This window comes from Ruditapes philippinarum, unplaced genomic scaffold (genome assembly GCF_026571515.1).
Source record: "Ruditapes philippinarum isolate M1 unplaced genomic scaffold, ASM2657151v2 ctg1888_1_1_1_1, whole genome shotgun sequence".
NCBI classification, from domain to species: Eukaryota; Metazoa; Mollusca; class Bivalvia; order Venerida; family Veneridae; genus Ruditapes; species Ruditapes philippinarum.
The window spans coordinates 72,229-88,083 of NW_026858060.1; the positions used below are offsets into that span (position 1 = coordinate 72,229).

Sequence of the window (15,855 nt, forward strand, 5' to 3'; positions counted from 1 at the left end):
ATTCATAGTCCTGTGACCAATCTATATACGAAAGCCATGGGCGAACATGCCAACTTTGACCCAAGGCTTCTTGAACAACGTTTGGTATGATTAGCTCAAAAATGTTTATGCTTTAAGGTTCTAACACAGCATTGGGATAGAGACAGATCTTTAAGATCATAGTTCTAACTGAGTCAATCCTATGGCAAAAAATCAATACACTGTTAAGTAAAGCCAACTTTTGACCCTAGTTGCAGTTTATTGAACACAATCTTTGATGACATCGAGCATGTTATATGCTGTATACTAATTGCGCAAGCTACATTGGAAAGTTCAATAGAATGAAGTTTTTGAATTAAGTTTTGTGGTTTAACTTAAGCGACATCATGACTTCCTTTACAGACAACATGGCATTTCATTTACTGAAAAGCGCCCATTCAAAACATAAAGTACCCAACAATACTGACTGAATGAATAGCATTTACTGTTAACTTTTGTTCTTGGCACCCAACAAGTTTTGGCCAACTAACCTTCATCAAAATCAACCAATCATGACAAACCTCAAAACCAAATCTTTGGCCTGTAGGTGCTCTTGAATTATTGATCAACTACCTATAAGACCAAGGGTGGACTTTTCCTAGAGCAAAAAATGAAAAAAAAGTTCAACAATACATATAAACAAAATTTCGATCACTTTCACAAAGATTATAATATTAACATAACGTACCTCTGCAGCACCAACTCTAGATGGATCTTTATTGCTTTTCTCATTACTGAATGTTCTCCACTCTGTGCCAACATCTACAACTCTGGTACAATGAAAATTAAATAGTAATTAGAAATTACTCTGTAGCCTGATCTGTAAGCCAATCAAGCAGTTGTATTGAGGGGTGACTGGAGTTTGTTATCTTCACATACATGTGATATCCCAGTAGGATTTTAAACAAGAGGGCCATGATGGCCCTTATATCGCTCACCTGACTATGAAGGCTCAATCCAATTTTATTTTGATACAATAAGATTTTGATCCGAGATGACCGATATTTTAAGTTGACCTAGAAATCATCAAAACAACCTTTCTGACCAATTTCAAGGATATTTGGATAAAAACTGCAGCCACTAGAGTGTTAACAAGATTTTTCTATTTTTAGCTCCTGTGATCTCACTTTTGACACGAGATGACCTATATTCAAACTCATCCAAGCAATTGACTAGACAAGCGTTCTGACCAAGTTTGATGATGATTGGTTCAAAAATGTGACCGCTAGAGTGTTCACAAGGTTTTTCTATTTATAGCTCCTGTGACCTAGATTTTCATCGGAGATGAGCCATGTTCGAACTCATCCAAGCAATTTACTAAGCAAGCATTCTGACAAAGTTTGATGATGATTGGTTCAAAAATGTGACCGCTAGAGTGTTCACAAGCAATTGTGGACGTACGACGGACGACGGACATTCACCGATCCTAATAGCTCACCCTGAGCAAGCTCAGGTGAGCTAAAAAATCAAACAGCAACTGTATATAAAATGTAAACCGCGCCCTTGGGATTGAGTGTTATCTGTCCATATTCTGGATGATAGCGGATTAAATATTGTGTTACTAATTGACAGCAAGGTGACATAATAAACAGTTCCATAGGACGATCGCCCAACCCTTGTTGTTAGCTGAAGTTATTCTTGCATGTTTAACTTAACACATGTCATCTGTCACTTTCCTTTTACACGCCTACTAAACAGTGGCATTTTCATATTTTCGTGATCAGTGTAAATGAGAGCCATTGTAGCGAATTTTCAACACTTTTTAACTACACTGAAATAATACAAACACTTTAAATCCATTTCTTCACTTCTAATTTTTCCTTTAATACCAAACTCCTACATTCACAATTTTAGTAACTCCTTTTAATATCCACTTTTTGCAATGACTTTTAACAACTCTTTTTTACAACTCTGGCTAGAGAACAATAACATCAATATATATAGTAGCCAAAAATTAGAGCCAAAAGAACTAATAATTACAAGAAAAGCATGATAATCGTGAACAATTGTGAACATGTGAATTTTTCCCACCAAAATTAAATAAGGAGCAAGGTCGGAGTTTAAGATTCATAAACAAGAGGGCCATGATGGCCAAGAAATCGCTCACTTGTTTATAGGCCCCTGGGCCAAGGCCAATCTTAAACCAGGGGCTTTTATTTGAACAGACTTGGTAGACACCTATTAGAAGATGTTTCATGATAAATATCTAAGCTCTAGCTCTTTGGGGTTTTTATAAGAAGATTTTTTAAGTTTTCACTTTATACATATAGGGAACAAGAGCTGTCACCCAAGAGACGATTGCCTCCGAAAAGGTTTCTTAAGCATGCAGGTATATTGAAAAGAAAAGAGGATGAAAGTAACTAATTGTTGAATATTGTTCTTGATAGCATGAACCTTCAAAATATAAGTGTGACCTTGACCTTTGAAGAAGGAACATGGTTCCTGGATGCGACAAAATGTTGTTATGAGATAGACATGTGTGCCAAATAATTTCAAAATCCCTCAATGCATGACAAAATTACAGTCTGGACATGATTGTTGTGTAAGTGGGGACACACGGACATGAGCCTTAGCCGTGACACATTGTCTTGATGTGGTAAACATTTGTGCCAAGTTATTTTAAAATCCTTCTATGCATGACAAAGTTACAGTCCGGACATGAATGGGTATCTTCAAACTCTTCTTGTGACCTTCAAACTATAAATGTGACCTTGATCTTGAAGGTAGCGACATGGGTCTTGTTCGCGACACATCGTCTTGATATGGTAGACATTTATGCCTGGTTATTTTAAAATCCTTCCATGCATGACAAAGTTACAGCCTGGACACAAATTTGTGTACCTATTAACACTAATTGTGATGAAGTGAAACTTCAAAATGATAGTGTGACCTTGACCTTTTAGGTAGAGACGTAATTCTTTGACGCGACACATCATCTTGATGTGGTAGACATTTATGCCTAGTTATTTTAAAATCATTCAATGCATGACAAAGTAACAGTCCGGACACGATTGTGTGTACCTCAGCATGCCCATTCACGCACTTCAATGCGTAATTCATGCAAAAATTCTAGATGCACGCATAAAAATTGTAAGTAGGGGGTACATGCACGCAAAGTAAAATTGTCAGAATGAATGTTTGGGATAGCCTTATTTGCATATCAACTAAATGTTGTTGCCATCTACCAATAGTTAGGAACAGTCTAAACCCGGTCACAATTGCATGTCTGCTTTCAAAGTCATCTCAGTCTGATTCGTAAATATTTTAGTCATGTTTTGACGTCACATGTACTGTCTTAAGAAAAAAAGTTTTGGATATCTACAACTTCCAAAAAGTATTTTGTGTTCTCCAATGATCAGCAAAAAGTTAGTCACTTTATTTTTTAATAACTACCTTCAATTGTGAGCTTTATCTATGTCATATTGAGATTTTGAAATAAATGTTCATAATTTCAGATATACAAAATTTTGGTTATGGGTGATAATCGTATGGACTTAACAAGTGATTGTAATGGCTGTTATATTGCTACCTCAAGTGATGAGTTTGTTTCTGTGTTAGTGGGTAGTAATACTTAGTGAAACACTGTTCATTAATATCATGTTGACTAAAATGTTCTTACAAACAAAAACATTTTTAAACTTATTACTATGTGTACCCCCAGATTTTGAAATGTACCCCCAATTTTCAATGACAGGGGGTACATGTACCCCTACGTTTGAAATTGAGTGGGCATGCTGTACCTATTTACTATAATTGTGATAATGTGAAACTTCAAAATGATAGTGTGACCTTGACCTTTGAGGTAGAGACATAATTCTTAGATGTGACACATCGTATTGATGTGGTAGACATTTATGCCAAGTTATTTTAAAATCATTCAATGCATTACAAATTTACAGTCCGGCCATAAATTAAGTGGGGACGCACAGACGCACTAGAAGATATTTCATGCTCTAGCTCTTTGAGTTTTTTATCAGAATTTTTTTTTAAGTTTTTACTATACACATATAAGGAAAATCAATGACCCCCAGGACTGGGCCAATTTTAACCTAAGGGCCCTTATTTGAACAAACTTGGTAGACACCCATTAGAAGATGTTTCATGCTAAATATCTTAGCTCTAGCTCTTTGGGGTTTTTAAAAGAAGATACTTTAAGGTTTTACTATATACATAAAATGAAAAACAATGACCCCTGGGGCGGGGCCAATTTTGACCCCCCAGGGCGGTTATTTGAACAAACTTGGTAGACACCCACTAGAAGATGTTTCATGCTTAATATCTAAGCTCTAGCTATTTTGGTTTTTATATAGAGGATTATTTTAGTTTTTACTATATACAAATGAGGAAATTCAATGACCCCCCTGGGGCAAGGCCAATTTTTACCCCAGGGCTTTTATTTGAACAAACTTGGTAGACACGCACTAGAGGATGTTTTATGCTTAATATTTAAGCTCTAGCTATTTGGGCTTTTTAAAAGAAGATTTTTTAAGTTTTTACTATATACAAATAAGGAAAATCAGATTATAATTCATGCCAAATATTTAAGCTCTAGCTCTTTCGGTTTTCTGAAAGAAGATATTTTAAGTTTTTTTCTTTCAGTTGCCATGGCAACCAGAGTTCTGCTTGACGACGAACAAGTTGACTACCAAAGGAACATTCCTGTGAAGTTAGGATGAAATTGGCTAAGTGGTTTATGAGGAGATGTCGTTTAAAGTACGGAGGTAAAACTTTTACCAAATATTAACTTGTGTGTTTTCTTTCGCGAGGAGATCTGACACACCACCCAATCATGGTGAACATTTGTATCAAACAATTTTGTAATAATTCAAAGAATGAGCAAAATGCAGACCCGATAAATTTAGACGACAAACGCACGGACTGACAGACTCACATACACCAAACCGCCAAAATGAAAAGTGGCGACTAATTGGACCTCACCACAAGCGAGCTCAACAATTTAAAAGTCCTATGACCACTAAGCATAATACTTCAAAGCATATGCAAGATACAGCCCCAACAAACAAAATTTTTATTTCACCTCGGACATCTTTGAACCTTGACCTTCATTTTGTGTGAGACAACTCAACTCAACACAGAGAACATTATATCAAAATCCATCCATGAATATAGAAGTTATACTTTCAAATGAACATGTTATTTTATTTGATCTTTGACCCCTAAGTATGGCTTTCACCTTTAACAGACACCTGAATTTTTGGCAGAACACTCAGCCTCACCATGAAGACAATTTGTCCTGAGTTGTATCAAAATCCCTTCATGCATGTGGAAGTTACACTCTGAGCACAGGTTTTGCGCTGACCACCAAGTGTGACCTTGAACTTTGGGTAGAATACCTCTGCTTTGTTTGCAACACACCACCCCATCATGGTGAACATTTGTACCAAATTATTTTGTAATCCTTCAAAGAATGAGCAACATACCAGGCCTAGACATTAACTTTTTGAATCAGGTTGTCCTGTCGGGCAAGTAGTTTTTAAAACTACTTGCCCTGACCTAAGACTTACTTGTCCTGACCTAAAAATGGTAAAAATGTATCAATCAGAAAAGACAAACAAGCTCATACATTATTACTTTTTGTATAATGTCATGTTAACATAAGGCAATAAACTAGACATTGTTTATGAAATTGATTGTTAGTTAGACACAAATATTTTTGTATTCAGTAGTTAAATCTAAAACATCAGTTCATCAATCATCATCCAGGCTAATAACAACGACTATGTTCATAATGTAGTTATATTAGATAAAACAATAAATCATTTTAATGCAAAAACTTTATTTAACAATTATATTTAAAGATCAGTATGATTATTTACATATTTTCAATGATATCTTCACATGCATGCATCAAAATTAAAACGACAGCATGACCTGGGAATTACCTTGTACAAAATTAGATATAGTCTATTATTAGAACGGGGAATTACCTTACCACGGCGCATGCTCATATTTTTGCTTCCGTTTCCTATATCAACAAATGTACATGACAGTAGTGTATTAACATCATTGATAATGATTCATGGTGTATTTTTGTTTTACAGATGTTTATTAATGAAAAGAAGTTTTTTCTATTTATTGTGTACATGCATTTTGTTAATGATGCTTTTTATTTTCACTTGCCCTGTCGGACAAGTGTTTTTCAAAATAACTTGCCCGGACCAAACTTTTAGTTGTCCAGGGCAGTCGGACAACCGTTAATGTCGAGCCCTGCATACAGTTTTTATGCATAATATTTTTATTTGACTTTATGTGACACTGACCTTCTTTTTGTGTGAGATAACTCATCTCAACATGGAAAAGAGTGGTGCTAAGTTATATTATAATCCATCCCTGTATATAGAAGTTATACTCAAAAATGAATTTTTTATTTAGTTATTTGACCATTGACTCCTAAATGTGAGTTATAATAAAATCCCTACATGCATGTGAAAGTTACACTCCGGACACCGGTTTATGCCCTGACGCCATGTGTGACCTTGACTTTTGAGCGGCAGACCCTGGTTTTGAGTTCGACACACCACCCCATCATCATTTTATAATCCTTCAAAGAATGAGCAAAATACACCGCCAGCAAACAAATTTCAGTATTTTATTTGACCTTTGACATCTTGTGACCTAGAACTTTTGTGCTACTTTATATCAAAATCCATCCATGTATAAAGAGGTTATATTTGAAAATGAATGTTTTATTTTATTTGACCTTTGACTCCTTATTTTGACCCTGACCTTTACCACAGACCCCTTTATTATTGGCAGGACACTACAACTCACTATGGAGAACATTTGTCCCTAGTAATATTACAAGAGGGCCCTGGATCGCTCACTTGAGAAATAGGTCAGAAGGATTAAGTGGAGCCCATTTCACCCCAGAACAGATAGTGAAAATTAAAATAATGCGAAAAATACAGGATTTACAGTACATATTAGGACAAGAGCACCACTAGGCGGAGCATTATATGCCCGATGAAGCATTTGTAAGACATAACATAAATTAAATAAAGTATTACCTCCTTCAAATCCTCCTATAAAGTTTGAATATTGTGGGCCAAATGGAATTTAAGTTATGCTCTGGAAACTGTTTTCAGTTTTGAGGTCATAGCGACCTTGAACTTTGACCTTGTGACCGCAAAATCAATAGGGGTCCTCTACCCAATATGGACAATCATCCTAAGAAGTTTGAACACCATGGGCCAAATAGAAATTAAGTTATTTTCTGGAAACCGTTTTCAGTTTTAAAGTAATAGTGATCTAGACCTTTGACCTTTGACCCCAAAATCAATAGGGGTCTTCTACCCAATATGGACAATCATCCTATGAAGTTTGAATATTGTTGGCCAAATAGACCTTCAGTTATCCTCCGGAAACTGTTTTCAGTTTTAAAGTAATAGTGACCTTGACCTTTGACCCAAAAATCAATAGGTTTTTTTACCCAATATGGACAATCATCCTATGAAGTTTGAATATTGTGGGCCAAATGGAACTTAAGTTATGCTCCGGAAACTGTTTTCAGTTTTAAAGTAATAATGAACTTGACCTTAGACCTTGTGACCCAAAAATCAATAGGTGTCTTCTACCCAATATGGACAATCATCCTATGAAGTTTGAATATTGTGGACCATATGGAACTTAAGTTATGCTCCTGAAACTGTTTTCAGTTTTAAAGTAATAATGACCTTGACCTTTGACCTTGTAACCCCAAAATCAATAGGGGTCTTCTACCCAATATGGACAATAATCCTATAAAGTTTGAACACTGTAGGCAAAACGGAACTTAAGTTATGCTCCGGAAACTGTTTTCAGTTTTAAAGTAATAATGACCTTGACCTTTGACCTTGTGACCCCAAAATCAATAGGGGTCTTCTACCCAATATGGACAATCATCCTATGAAGTTTGAATATTGTGGGCCAAATGGAACATAAGTTCTGCTCCGGAAACCAAATTGCTAAAGGACGTACTCGTACTCACAAAATGGTACTTTAATATGTGACTTTTCCTTTGATCTTATTGGCCATTGCTAGACACACAAGGCTTAAAAAAAGACACACAAGTAAAAACGGAATGAATAGGATCAAAGAGAATTTACTGTTACCCATTGTTCTCCAAGTCACACAAGTACCTCTGGGTTTGTACGGATAGACAGACAGATGTTCTAACAGGACAGTAATTATGTGGCTACTCTATTGTTCTCTCTATGTTCTTTTTAGCCACACAAAAGAAAATAGCCACATAAAAGCATTACGGAATAAATGACATCAAAGAGAAAAAACAGTTACCTATTGTCCCTCTAGCCACATGATTACTGTCCTGTGAGTGCGGACGGACGGACGCGAGGGGGTATACGAGGGATGATCAAAAATAAACCGGACTGTGACTGTCAATTGAAGAATTTTCAACCTATCACTTATTGTTATATATCACACTTAATCCGAAAACAATACCTGTAAACTGATGCTTTATTTAATCTGATAACGCAAAAGCTTGTCAGTAACAGCGAATTCAAAAACCATGGTAATGCTTACCCGGCACAGTGCGTAAATTCGCCTTGACATTAGGCGCTTTAAGCTGCGTATATTTTACAATATGGCACATTTAGATTTCAAAATATGCCAAAACGTCATTAACCATATCTTTGACGTTGTCAGTAAAAATGACTTCATTTAAATCATATTTATATTTGCAATCACAATTCAAACGTCACATGTTAATGAAATACTCCCATTAAAACTATGTCGTCTGAATGTCTCGAAAATCAATCAATAAGAAAAAATTTGTCAAAAGTAAGACGAGAAACTGTTTAAAACGTAGAAAAAGATTATGGCTATCGAGTTAAAAGTTCCAGAAAGCCACAGCATATTTTTTGATTAGCAAAAAAATAAGAAAGGGTAATAGAGAAATAGAAAACAAGTAAGGGAGAGACAGAAAAATAAAATTTTTAAGGACGTTTGGGATGTCAATCGCCAAGACGTTGAAAAATGACAGTCGATTGGCTGCGGACATTGTCAACGATGTTTGACAGTAGCTACGGCACGGTGCAGTCAACTCTAAGGATTTTAAAATGTTAATAGTTAATGCATTAATTACATATATTGTATGAGGGTTGTTCAAAAAGTAATAGGACTGGAGCTCTACTGTTCACAGTTTGTAATTTACGTACATAATTTTACAAGAAACAAATATCGGAACATGTTCTTTATATACAGTGAAAAAAATCAAGACAAAATGTTAACAAATAACAATTCTGCGAAATTTTCAAATGACAAGGGGTACGAAACCCGGCGCACGCTGACAATACAATAAATAACGTTCATGACGTCGTTAACAAAATACATAATACATGTATAACAAGTGTCATCCATCCTGAAAGTATTCTCCCTAGTGTTCTAGGTGTCTGAATCATGTGATCATGATCAGGTCCCATAAGTGGAGATTAAGCGAGAAAGAAAGCGATCAGAATTTCGTTCAATTCTCCAAGAAAAATGCCAGATAGCCGACCATTATCCACTTTTCTCAAATATTTGAGTAAACTGGGAACTCAACAAGCATGGACTTATAATGCTAAAGCAAAACCGATTTTTATTATTAATTTTCACATGTATGTCATCGTACGTTTTTAAAACAATATGATTGTATACAGTAAAAAAAACACTATTCATCAATTGATAAGTATCATTTATTATAACAAAATTGGGGGGGGGGAATTACTACTATTTATTAAAACCGTTAATAATTATAATGTTAATTCATTAAAACCAAGTATATCTAATGAGATGCAATAAAATAGTGTTTGATAGAAACGATAAACAATCCTTTGATGAGAACTGAATAAGTAGACCCGAAGCAGACATAAAACAATACCGGACAGTCCGCGTACCGTTTACCGTCAATCCATTGACAGCGCTTTTGCAATTGACGTCACTAACGTCGCGTCAATTTTCCGCTTTCATCCTCACACATTCCTGTGAGAGATTTTGTATTCGCCGTTTTTAAATTGATTGTACCAGCTGACAACGAGTGTCCTGATGGCAGGATAATTTTCCTTAATTAATATTATAATTTTGTATGTATCTGGAAGAATATTGCCAATTTGTTGGCACAATTTAACGATTGCACAAATTTCTGTTTATTACTGAGTGCCGTATTTCTATATTTAACGCAATAATCACAGCTATTCAAAACTAAATAATTATGCCATTTCATGCCCTAATGATGTCAAATTTAGATATAATGTCACTTAAATATAAATAAATGTGTTGTGGAATATATGGACAAATTAAGTGTAAATTATAAATAAATCAGAAGTACAACTTAGGTTCAATAACTATTTGTATGTGTTGCGCCGGGTGCGTGTTACCATGATTATTCAATATCATGAAACACACGTTCATCACAATAAATAAATAAACTTTTGCATAAATTGTAGAAAACATTTTACGATCCCTATACATATGATAATATTCTAAATTGGATTAAATATGAATATGCAAGACTGTCAGTCCTATTACTTTTTGAACAACCCTCGTATTCTTTGTTCACAATTGTTTCAATTATTTTCTTATTTTAGGCAGTAGTTTTATAGAGAAATAACCATTAAACAGTCACTGTTCAAAATCGTTTTTTTCATTTTAAAATAATGTCAATTGTGTTCATAGTTGTATTATTTTTTTTCTTATGTATGATACATTATCATTCAGCAACATTATTTTACATTATTTGTAAAACATAATATTGTTTATTGCATTTGCAATTTTTCCAACAATCAAGTTACAGAAGGAAAGAACGGAAATTACAGTAGCTCTTTATCATCATCCATTCTTTTACAATACAATATGATACCCACTTGTACAGAAATATATATAGGCAGTGGATCCCCCGCATCAACAACATGACTGTACCACGTATTGACATACTCTGTGAATGAGTAAAAAAACTGCTCCGTTAAGAAAAATACACTTGTGACGTCGTTAACGTCAATTTCAAAGTTATACCGTGCGCCGCATTGCTTTACATGTACATGCCAATAGCAGCATAACTTTTTTATTTGTTTATATTTCTTGTTGGTATTTTTTGTATCATTTAAGGGATAGATTCCGATTTATGTTCCGTGTATTTTTATGTAAATTCATTTAACAGATAAAGAATCATTTACAAAGTCCGGTTAATTTTTGATCATCCCTCGTAACATAATATGCATGAAATTTTTTTGGGCATATCAAAATCAATGACCTCCAGGGGTGGTGCCAATTTTGACCCTAGGGGTTTTATTTCAACAAGCATGGTAGACATTAACTAGAACATGTTTCATGCCAAATATCTAAGCTCTAGCTCTTTTGGATTTTCACAAAGAGATTTTTTAAGTTTTTACTATATATATATATATACATATTTATTAAAACGTGATAAAAGTTCCTTGTGCAGTGTTGATATAGATAAAATTATAATGTTTAAGAAATAACAAACTCTATATGTTAAAATCGTAGCGCTTTCAATGCTTTCTTTGCATATCTTAGATATGCAAAGAAAGCATTGAAAGCGCTACCGATTTTACATATAGAGTTTGTTATTTCTTAAACATTATAATTTATATATATATATATATATATATATATATATATATATATATATATATATATATATAAGGAAAAACAATGACCCCTTGGGTGGGGCCAATTTTGAGGGCTTTTATTTGAACAAACTTGGTAGACATCCGCTAGAAGATGTTTCATGCCAAATATCTAAGTTCTAGCTCTTTCAGTTTTTTACAACAAGATTTTTTTAAGATTTTTGTAAAAAAATCTTTCGGTTGCCATGGCAACCAGAGTTCTTCATGGAATTTAATTGTTTGAAAAACTTTCGTAGAGCTTCATGCAAGAAACATCCCTGCAAAGTTTCAATAAATTTGGCCATGTGGTTTAGGAGGAGAAGTTGTTTAAAGAAATTGTTGAAGCACCCAAGGACACACGCACTGATGATGGACGACGGACAATGGGCCATCACAAAAGCTCACCTTAAGGACATTGTCCTCAGGTGAGCTGAAAACATCAACTTATTTAAAACTGTTTTAGCATACAATGAATTGGTATACACACCTGTCACCAACAACAAGTCCACATTCTGGACAAATCATGTCACCAGCATGATAATCTTCTACTAAAGGTGTATCAGGATGTTCAGGACATTGTATCTGGACCCCACGTCTGAAATCATACAATATGTAAATCATTATTTTACCAAAGATTTGTGATTATTTAAGTTTATAATTACAAACAAGGAGGTTTTTGGCCCCAAAACACTCATTCTTGAAGACAGATTGGTAAAATATTCTCTAGTTACGGGTTATATGAGCTTTTAGTGACAAGCCACTGAATTCTTGATCTTTGACCGAATTGTAACAAAAATCTACTAGTCATGTCTTATGTCCACACCCAATGTCTGAAGAGTTGGGTGTTTTATAAAAGAAAACACAGGTTTTGCGCTGACCCCAAGTGTGACCTTGACCATTGAGTGGCGGACCTGTGTTTTATGTGCGACTTTTTTTATTTGACTTTCCCTTTCATAGCCTTTCCCTGCTCAAGTACTTGAGCTACAGATCAATCCTGTAAAGTTTCATTGAAATTGCATTAGTGGTAAAAGAGGAGAAGTCCTAATAAAAATTATTAAAAGGCTATAACTCTGACAACAAGAGCTGTCACAGGAGACAGCGATCTCGACTAATAAAATACTGGATGCAGTAAGGAGGACAAAACTATGAAAGAAAAATCAATAATGTATAATTATGTATTAAGTTATAGTAAAAAAATAACATTTGTTAACATAAATTCCAAGATCAAGGGGAATAATTCTAGAAATAGTCACGCTAGAGTTATGAACCTTGTCACACAACATGTGTATAATGATAAGAAATATATATTTGAAGTTTGAAGTAGATACCTTAAAAAGTAAAGAAGTTATAATATTTCTTAAAGAAAATCTTAAGTTCAAAAAGAGATAAATCTGTAAATATTGCTTCAAGAGTTATGAACATTGTCACATAAAATGAAATTAATGATAAGGAATAAGTATTTGAAGTTTGAGTTAGATACCTTTAAAACTAAAATAGTTATAGTAAAAATAACATTTTTCTAGTATAAAAATCTAAGTTTATGGGGAGATAATTCTTGCAATATTGGTGCTAGAGTTATGAACCTTGTCACATAACATGTGGATGATAAGGTACATATATTTGAAGTATGCGGTTGATCCCTTAAGAAATAAAGAAGTTACAGTAAAAAATAGTATTTTTTAAGGAAAATTCTAAGTTCAAGGGGAGATAAATCTGAAAATATTGGTGCTAGAGTTCTGAACCTTATCACATAAGATGTGGTTGATGATAAGGAACATATATTTGAAGTTTGAAGTTGATACCTTAAGAAATGACAAAGTTATAGTGAAAAGTATTTTACTGCACCAAAACTTTAATCTGAAATCTGGACGCCAACGCCGGGGCGAGTAGGACAGCTCTCCATATACTTTGTATAGTTGAGCTAAAAATCCCAACTTTACTTGGTACTGATCATTCTTATAATGTAAGGTTTGGATGACATTGCACCAGTAGTTTTTGAGGAGTAATCCAGTCAAGTTTTGTGACAAATGGACATGCTCAAAGTTTGATGTTTAAGTGGCTACTGTTTTGTTCTTTTAGCCATGTAAGAGAATCAAAGGGCTGCAAGCTCTGTGGTATTTTCTGATCTTTGTAACTAAAACGTACTAAATATCTGTATGTATTTTCTTGTATTAGTTTATTTTGATATACTTAAATTCATCTTGCAGGGCACCGAGTTACAGCAACTGCGTTTACTATAACTGTTCGAGTTTGATACATACGGAATTTGCATGACAAGAGTTTCTACTTGCATCATGAAATCATTTCTGTTCATTTTTTTTATGACAGCCACACTTTATCCTTGCATATCGCCACTACTTCCTTAGGTAAACCATGAGTAATGGGCACTATAAGGAACTGTAAAATTGACAACATATGACAGTTATGTGTCTTAAAGGTCACCTGTATGCAAAATTAAAAAGAACAAGAATGTCGAACGACACATATACCCCCCTTTCTAGCCATTGACTCACATAATTGGTAATTTTATTACAGAAACTTGCCAAAAATGGGTACATGGAAGTGTTCAATTATGGAAAAATCAACGAAAACCATTTTGACATTTAAGGCCCCTGTGACCTTGAACTTTGACCTAGTGACCCCAAAATCAATAGGGGTCATCTACTAGTTATGACCAATCACTATGTGAAATATGAAGACTTTGTGATACACACTTTTCAAGATAATCAGCGGAAACCATTTTGACATTTAAGGCCCCTGTGACCTTGACCTTTGACCTAGTGACCCCAAAATCAATAGGGGTCATCTACTTGTGATGACCAATCACTATGTGAAATATGAAGACTTTGTGATACATACTTTTCAAGATAATCAGCGAAAACCATTTTGATATTTAAGGCCCCATGTGACCTTGACCTTTGACCTAGTGACCCCCAAAATCAAAAGGGGTCATCTACTAGTGATGACCAATCTTTGTGTGAAATATGAAGACTTTGTGATACATACTTTTCAAGATAATCAGCGGAAATTATTTTGACATTTAAGGCCCCTGTGACCTTGACCTTTGACCTAGTGACCTAAAAATCAATAGGGGTCGTCAACCTGTAATGACCAATCACTATGTGAAATATGAAGACTTTGTGATACATACTTTTCAAGATAATCAGCGGAAACCATGTGGTCTACCGACGGACAGGCCGACAGACAGACAGACCGACAGACAGACCGACATAAGCAAAACAATATACCCCCTCTTCTTCGAAGGGGGGCATAAAAATTACTGTGTTAAATTATGAGTTATGAATATATTTCTGAACTAAAACTTTGCTGTTAGAAGGGCTTTTTTCAGAAATGAGGAAACTCCAAATAATCTATAATATCATCATTATGAAAAATGTTTTCCTATTGCTCATTGTTATGAAACAAATAATAACATTCAGGTAACAAATTACACAAGCAAAATGACGTTTCGGCCCCAAACCAAATCGGCCCCTGTGCAAAAATCAGCCCCTAGACGCTTCGGCCCTTTTCCGCGAGATGTTTCGGTCCTTTTTTTATTACAGTTTTTTTTAAGTATAAAAGGAATTTTTACACTTAAAATTGGTAAAAATTGTAGTATATTAATTGATTGATGGCACACAAACAATTATGACATTTTAAGGTATGACCCACCTAATGCATTACCTCCACTTTGAAGAGTACTCAAATAGGCTAGAAACTTTGAAAACAGCCCCTGTTTTGAGTAAATTTTAGGGATATTTTGAATAAGGCCCTCCAAGTAAAAAAAGAACAAACAACTTCTTAAAATGGGTGGGGTAGGGTAACATTTATATACATATTTCAAACATTTTGAGTAGAAACAATAATTTTGCTGGGTCATTTGTTAGCTGAATGCTACTATTTGTTTCTTAAAAAAATTCTATAGGAAAACATAAGTTTATAATGATTATATAATAGAATAATTAAAGTTTCCCATTTCTGAAAAAGAGGCCTTCTAATAGCCAAGTTTTACTTTAGAAAAATCTCCATACAGTACGCTCAGCGCGACTTTTTCAAAACCCGCGTGACCCCGCGGATGAGGTTTACCGCGGACGAAAATTTGCTCAGATATTGTCCGCGTGACCCCGCGGACAGAAAATTTTCACCACCGCGGACATAAATCGGCGGCTGAAACCGTTTCCCCAGCGGAACGCAGTGGTAAATTGCGGAGGAACGC

General features: G+C 34.7%; 1 protein-coding gene across 1 annotated transcript in view; it reads right to left on the reverse strand.

Moving 5' to 3' along the window:
- The window catches only part of LOC132751954 (transcription initiation factor IIB-like), an 85,782-nt gene that overhangs the window by 59,454 nt on the left and 10,473 nt on the right, over positions 1-15,855 (reverse strand). The window contains exons 2-3 of the mRNA XM_060742173.1: positions 12,127-12,234; positions 707-788 (exon numbers count right to left, since the gene is read on the reverse strand). Coding sequence (XP_060598156.1) covers positions 707-788; positions 12,127-12,234 — 190 coding nt within the window. The remainder of the gene's footprint in view (positions 1-706; positions 789-12,126; positions 12,235-15,855) is intronic.